Below are 7,726 nucleotides of genomic sequence, written 5' to 3' on the forward strand. Positions count from 1 at the left end.
GGCAACATCAGGCTACAAAAAGACCAAGTGACTGAGGCTGTAGAAAGACAAACATCAAAGAGTTTAGCCCATCAATAGATTCAGTAGGAGCATCAAACCATTCTGATTCACACTCCAGAAACCTTTCTACTTCCTTCTGTGCTGTGTAATGTGGGAAGGTTGGAGTGCAAACATTCAAAGAAATGTAAAGCGCCCTTGATCTTCACCTCAATGGCACAGGGTTATAGAGACTACAGGTCCAATGCAAAGACCATTATTTGTCCCCAAAGTCACCAAATAAAGAGAAAGTTAAAGGTTAAAATGAATGGATATTTATGTAGACATAAACACATCCTAGAAGTTAGTGATTGTAGAAGAGGGTCACTCAATTCTGTGTGAATATGTCTAGTCTACATTCAAAGCATCAACTCTGAAAACTTTATTGCCGAACTCCTCCCAAACTTGTATATACTTTTCTTCTACCCTCCACCTCCAGGGTTCAAGGGGGCAGGTAAGACGGCTTCTGAGGATTGCAGATCTGGTTGCATCTTTATTTGAGCGCCGGGTTGGGAAAGAGGGAGCGAAGGGATACCCTGTGTGCAGAGCCCTCCTCAGTGACCACCGGGGGCTTGCACTCCAGCAATAATAATTCCACGCAAGAAAAGCTGAAGTTTTTATATCTGGCCAGGCATCCTCAGTCTAGAGAATCCTGTGGGCTAAGGAGACCCTAGTGTGCACTTGAAGAGCAGAGTAAGTGCGTTTGGCGGGAGAGGGCACAGTGCTGACTGGGCATCTTTGCTTTGGAGTCTTCCCTTTCGCATCAGCCTATCTGTGCCAACAGCTGAAAACTGGGGCTGCGGGCAGGAGGCGGGGTGTCAATCGGGAACACTGACCCATTGGCCCTGTGGCTGCACGAGCAGTTAGGGGAGCCCTGGGCGCAAGCCTGGGATAGCCTGATCTCTGCTCCAGTCCACAAATCCTTAACGGATTTTCTTTCTCTCCCTTCACCCTTTTCTCTCCTTTGCTCTCTTTCTTTCTCTCTCCCTCTTTTTTTTCCTTTTTCCCCTCTTTTCCCCCTCCCTCCCCGTCCCCTTCCCTTCCTCTCCCATCCCCCTTTCCCCTCCCCCTCCCCGTGTGTGAGCCTCTTCCTTTCCCCTCCTCCCCTTTTCCGCCTCCCTCTCTCTCTCCATCTCCTTTTCCCTCTCAGCTCGCCGGGCGACCCTGCTCCTGCCTCCCACATTAATGGCGGCATCTTCGGAGGATGATATAGACCGGCGGCCCATCAGAAGAGTCCGCTCCAAGAGCGACACGCCGTACCTCGCCGAAGCCAGGATCTCCTTCAACCTAGGGGCAGGTAAGGACGACCCTCTCGCCTTGCTCTCTCCTCCACCCCGCTTCCTCGTCTCCCTTCCCTCCTCGCCGGCTGGCTCAGCCCCCTGCCCCTCCTTGGGTGTCCCCCTCCCGGCAGTGCCCTCCCTTCCGCCCCTCTTTCTACCCAGCCGGGCGCCGGGCTCGCTCTCTCGCTCTTTGTGTCGCCGGTATTCGGAGGGGTGTGTGTGTGTGTGTGTGTGTGTGTGTGTGTGTTGCGGAGGTGGGGGAGGGTAGTGCGTGGAGCCCTACATCCGCCCAGGAGTCACACGCGGGCTTTCCCCTTCCATGAGGAGAAGAAAGTGTTGTCAGTGGTAACAATGATCTTAGGAATCACCAAGAGCTGGATCGGGATGCGAGTGCACTGGCTGTGGGCGGAGGGTCTGGCAAGGCTCTGCTGGTGAGGTTTGCTGGCAGGGCTACTACAGGGTGGAACTTGTTGGTGACATTCAGACTGGTGATTTTGCTGGGTTGATACCACTGCTGCGGGTGTGGGCTGGGGAGAGAGTGGGGGGTTGACAGCTAGGAACAGGACCTTATGCTTTCACCAAGCAGTTGGAGAGCAACCCTAGGGAAGATGATAATAATAACACGGTCCATAGGATACATGTTAGGTGATTTGATTCTGTCACTGGTACTGGTGCCCAAATTGGCCCAGATGGAATTAAGTGAAAAGGACAACTGAGGTAAAGGAAGGAGGGAGGTGGGAGGGAGGAGGATAGAGAGGGAGGGAAGAAGGGATGGAGGGAAGGAAGAAGAAGGGGCAATAGAAAGGACTGAGGGATTCAGAAAATCAAACTGCTTCAGTTGAGACCTCTCAGGGTACCTGATAAGAGGCACCCAATGTCTGCTGTCCCCTCTGCTGCAGCTGCTCCAGATTCACAGGCCGAGCTCACCCTCTGTTACTAGTAGATGGTCACTATCACTGGGAGGAAGTTGTTCGCCACTAACTTCATAGTGCTGCCTTTTCTGAATGCCTCCTAAGCTCCCCAGCTTGTGTTTCTTCCTTTCTAGAGTCCCTTAGTATTCTAGCAATTCCAGTGCAAAAAGAGTGAGGGCATTTTTCTGAAGACCCTCCCTCAAAATAGGTTTGAAACGAGTTAATACCTTTTTCTTTAGAAAACTAAATCCCTGGAAATGGAAAAGAATCAAAGTATGCGTGTGCATGTGTTGGAGCAAAGAGGACCTTCAAATGATAAGTATTGCATACACTATTGAGAAGTTTGGACAAAAGAGAAAACTTTGAGTAGAGAAACAAGATGTGGTGGCCACGTACCCATATCTTCACAACTGGAAGAATGGCAATGGAAAGTACCAAAGTGGCCAAGGTCCTTGGAGTGCTATTTTCCTGTCTTGGTGATTTGGGGTTTTGATCATATGTTCCTTGTCACTCCTAAAATGTTTTCCTCTGGATTTAGGGCTAGGGAAATGAGGTCTTTATCGGGGGAAGCTTTGGCCTTTTTTTGTGGCATGCTGTAGTAGCCTATGGTCTCATTATGGAACTCTTAATCCTTCACTTGTATGTTCCAGATTCAGGGTGTGGTTGTGAGGAGTCTTCAAAAGGACTGAGAAGAGTTTCTTTTATGACTGAGATTGTTTTCTCACTAAGTGATATTAGAAATTGTACCACTGACCCCTTTGCTACCACACTCTGGTATATTCCTTAATGTCTTTGGCTTAGCACAGGAGAAAAAGGGCTAGAGTGGGTTAATAAAGGTTGTTTACCTTGTTTTACTTTTACAACAAAACAATAACATAAAACACTAAAAGAGAGCTCCAAGTTTCAGCCACTCCTGAGTTGGGTTGAGCCATTTTGCCACCAGATTAAATCCAGTGACTTGCAATCTTTTATTCTGGTTGAATTACTCTGGAGGCCAATTAAAAGATTGGACTTTTCAGACAAGACTTGTCTGCCTTTAATCTGGAAATAAACAAGCCCAACAAGCTTCCAGTCCCTTCTATATGTCCCTTAGAATCCCCCTAAAAGCAAAATCAAGAAAGACACCAGCAAGAAAGAGAAATACCATCCAGAGGATGTTGGAAAGAAGGGAGGGCGACTGCAGTGGGCTGTGTTCTGCGGTTAGGGGAGCTGTCCTCTCTCTGTGGTGCTGAAGCGAAGGACTGTGTGACAGAGACATGACTGTAAGTGGGGGAGGGGTGCCCAGTCCCTCCAAATGATGGAATCCCAGGGAAAACACAGAAGATCTAGCCACCGAAAACTTTTCTATCCCTGCCCACCTACATTTACCGCCTGTTTACTACGCCTCACGCCTACTACTCCACTGCTCACATCAGGCAGTTCTGCTCTAATTTTGTGCAGGCTGCTCACTCTTGGCGCTTTGTTTATTTTCCAGCTGGTTTCTGGTTGCTTTCCTGACATAGTAAGATCTACTCGCAGATGTGCCTTTCCCCCGCGTTTAAAAGTAATTGTAACCCCTGGTTTAAAAAGCAAACAGCCTTGTTTATCTCCTTGAGCAGCAAGTTGTAATTAAGCTATTAGTGTCGTTATCAGCATTACTGAACAGAGGAGCCTGCACACTTCGGATAAATTACATAATTTGGGCATAGAGAGAATTTTGTTTGTCTCTTAACAATAATTTATAAACAATTAAGCAAGGAAGCTTTAATCTGCCCTTTATTCCCACTCCTCTTCTACCCTCAAATAGTCACTTACTGTTTATTCTTTCCAGAGAAATTCTTTATTGGTTTAAACTATTTATGTTTAATATTTGCTTTCTCACACCCACTCATTATATATAAGTCCATGTTTAATATTTTAGAGGTTTAGTAATGCTTCATGGAATAAATATATATATATATTCATTTTATTTGGAAATCACAAAATCATTTTGGGTACCAACTCCCTTAAACTAATCTATATAGTTGCCAAATAAAGTGAACTGGGCATTTTGAATACTAATTAAATACTTAAGCATCCTTTCAACTACATCTTGTCCCTGAGGGCACTTAATACCATTTCAGAAATAACTCCACAGCTTGAGTGAAGGATATCCTCCTTCACCTACAGTCCCAAGTCAGTCAAAGAATAGCACCAAAATGTGGGTCTTAAATCACTTTATGAAGATGCAAATTTCAAGTTTCAGCCTAAACTGAGTATAGAACAGAAATTTTCTGAACCATGACTTCCATTTTTCTAAAAGAGCCCCTTTTGTAGGTTTTTAACTTCTCTTCAGCACTTAGTATATTATGCTAATATTGATAATGATTGTTTACTGAAGATAGTATAAATGTTAGAGAAAATTAAGCCAAGGTATTTGCTGAAACTTACCCAGACACATCAGACCTCATTTAAAACATTGGAAGAGGTTTTTTTTCCTGAGAAATTAAAATGTGTTATAAGGACATCGTGTAACAGAAGAATATGTTCACACTATTAGTAGCAAGTGTTTCTAATTGTGTTCTCACTTACTAATGAACATCACTGACATTTAGCTTGTGAGAACTTACCCTGCCTTATGAGGTCATTCATTCACTGCATTGAAGTAAATGCAATGAAGAGTTGCTGCTCATCTGGTGGATGTTTTCCTATAAGCTAGTGTGTTTTATTTATCTTTATACTGAGAGCACATAGAAGAGTATTTGATACATAGAAGTTGCTGAAACTGAAAAGTTCTCTGCAATTACACACTGAGGTGAATGGAGGTATTATGGTAAATAGGAGATTTAAGCACATCAAAAATTTCTTAGAGGATGTCAAAAGAAGGAAGGCTAGTTACCCTGATGATTTAGGATTGTTTAAAACCCAAAACCAATATTGAGCCACGACTGAAAACAGTAACTACTTCTCTAATCATAAGGAAGTTTAACCTTTGTTGACATTTCAGAATTGCTTTTGCATGGAGTAGATTTTAAGTTAATAGCATGGTCAACCTCAGAATACCTATCCTCCTTGGGAGGTCAAGATCTGTTTTAGTTTCGATGTCACCCAAGAATAGCTGTTTCTGACTTCTACTGGTCTTCTCCATTCTTTTAGGCACAGAGGATAATGGCAGTCAAAATTGGCTTGTTCTGGTTACCTGTAAGAATGGCTGGGTCAGCCAGATTAAGTTATAAACTGGGTCTCAGGAGATCTCTTTCCTGCCTTTCTTGAGGAGGAAAACTTTATCTCTTAGCTAAATTATGAAAACCTATGATACTGAGAAGTGACAGCCCAGAATGTGCCATTATCACTTAGCAAAGAGAACTGTCCCTAGGCAAAATTGTAAATATTTTCATACTCACCCAAGATTGTTTCACCAATCTGAAGGTCTTGATAAGCATCTTCCTTCACTCTTTCACTGAAGAATGCCAATGTCTCCCTCATAATATATTTTTTTACTGATTTCAAATTGAAGGCAGATCATATGGGTCTAGCTTTTATTTGGTGGGCCCAAAGTCTCCTTGAAAGTATTGCTTCTAAAAGAAAGAAAGAAAGAAAGAAAGAAAAAGGAGAGAAAATACTGCTTTTCACATTCAGTAGCCACAATGCAAATGGATGGCCACGTAGTTGACTAGAAGCCTCTATTATGGGACTCTCTGAGGATCTGTTGTTAAAGCTAACCAATCTGGTAATCTCATTATGTAATGCATTCAGATGGTACTGATGAAACCACTCCAGGCAATATAAATAATATAAACAAGGTTAAGAAAAGTAAATAATTAACAATATGAGAAAATGGGAAGCCCTTTGCTATTAATATTTAACATGGCTGCTTACCATGTCATCGTTTCAACAACAATCCATATGTTTATGAGACAACTCAAGTACAAAATCTGTGTCACATGGTAAATTTTCTTGGGATCTTTGGTCTAGGCATTATTAATTTTTTTAACATCTAAGTATTATATTTACTATTATCTTATCACCAAATGATAAGTTACTTGTTTAATTTGTCTATAAGGGTATATATATTTTGATTTTATGGTAGACCATGGAGGTGTGTTTTATATGAAAAATATGAATCAAGAGTCAGAAAAACTTGATTTTAATGCATCTCTGCTTCTAAGAGCATGGGCAAGTCATTTAATTTTTCTAGGCTTGATTCATTCAGCCCTAAGATGAGGGATTTCGATTTTAAGACCTCTAAAGTCTCATCCAACTTAAAAATTTCCTATGAATAACTGGTACTTCTAACTCTAGCTGTGCTACTGGATATACACTATACCACTGATTTTTATATGCCATCTTACTTATGGTATAGAACATATAGTAGAATAGCATAATTATAGCAATAATTAAAATATTTGATTACAGCTAAGTTGTGAAAATATGTTTAATTGAAAGAATTGATAAATATTAACAATCAATATTCTTATTAATAATGTACTAGAAGGCACATTTACAAGCATCATCTTAATTAAAATGTTTTAAGTTTGAATATTCAGGGATTAGAGTCTTTGACTCGGTTGATGCTTTGTAAATATTTGTTTTATGATTGAATAAGGTATTGGAGAAATCATAGCAATAAACGGAAAGTGAGAAAACTAAATATTAACCCAGTCTCCCAATTGGCATTTTAAGTTTCTTAGCCTCTCCTCTTTTATAATTAAAATAAATGGGGTATATAAGATCTATATTTTCCCCTTATCCTTTTAAATTACCAGGGAAGGTAAATGTACCCCTTTGGAATTCAGATAGCATAACCCTAACTTCTAGACACTAACTGTAAAACTTGGTCATGGATTACAAAGAATTTTTTTTCTTTTTCTTCCCAGGCATATATGGTAATAGGAGCAAGTAAATTTTTGGTTAGAATAGGTGCAAAACAATATATTCCATGCATATATTTTAATACCAAGCAAAAATATTTTAATATTACACATGGAGTTACTCCTTGATGAATTCAACTTCAATTCATGATTACTTATTGTACAAGCAGGTATTAGGACACAAGTGGAAACAGAAGATAGTTTGTAGAGCTATTTTTCTCCTTGACTTGATAAGGTGAAAAGGGGGATGTGTACTATACCTAGTGTATTATGTCATGTAAACAAAAGAGGCCCTGAAAGAACTATTAATAGAGATAATATGTTCCTCATTGTATGATACAAGAATTCTAGCATTTTTTCCCCTTTGTTTCATCTCTGTCCCCACCTACTTCGGTAGGTGATAAAGTGGATGTGATTTCAGGAGGAAAAAAAGTGGGCCATGTTGACATCTTAATTGCTTTAATTTATAAGTCTTTTATATAATGTAAGATAGTTAAGTAAAAGACAAAATCAATTTTATGGCCTTATTGAATGATGATGGATTGGCATGACTTTCTACACAGGTTATCGAAGGACAACAGGACAAATAACACTACTAGTTATTTAACATTTATGAAGGCAAGAGTTGTGTAAAAGTCTGTAGCTTTCCTATTGATCTTTTCTACCACAT

At 40.9% G+C, this 7,726-nt stretch overlaps 1 protein-coding gene across 1 annotated transcript in view; it reads left to right on the forward strand.

The window, feature by feature from the left end:
• The window catches only part of LOC118027218 (phosphatase and actin regulator 1-like), a 47,896-nt gene extending 44,465 nt beyond the window's left edge, over nt 1-3,431 (forward strand). The window contains exons 3-4 of the mRNA XM_035030437.1: nt 1,187-1,401; nt 3,321-3,431. Coding sequence (XP_034886328.1) covers nt 1,187-1,401; nt 3,321-3,431 — 326 coding nt within the window. The remainder of the gene's footprint in view (nt 1-1,186; nt 1,402-3,320) is intronic.
• The last annotated feature ends 4,295 nt before the right edge of the window (nt 3,432-7,726 follow it).

The sequence above is a fragment of the Mirounga leonina genome, unplaced genomic scaffold (assembly GCF_011800145.1).
Source record: "Mirounga leonina isolate KUSES-001 unplaced genomic scaffold, KU_Mleo_1.0 Mir_366, whole genome shotgun sequence".
Classification (NCBI taxonomy): domain Eukaryota; kingdom Metazoa; phylum Chordata; class Mammalia; order Carnivora; family Phocidae; genus Mirounga; species Mirounga leonina.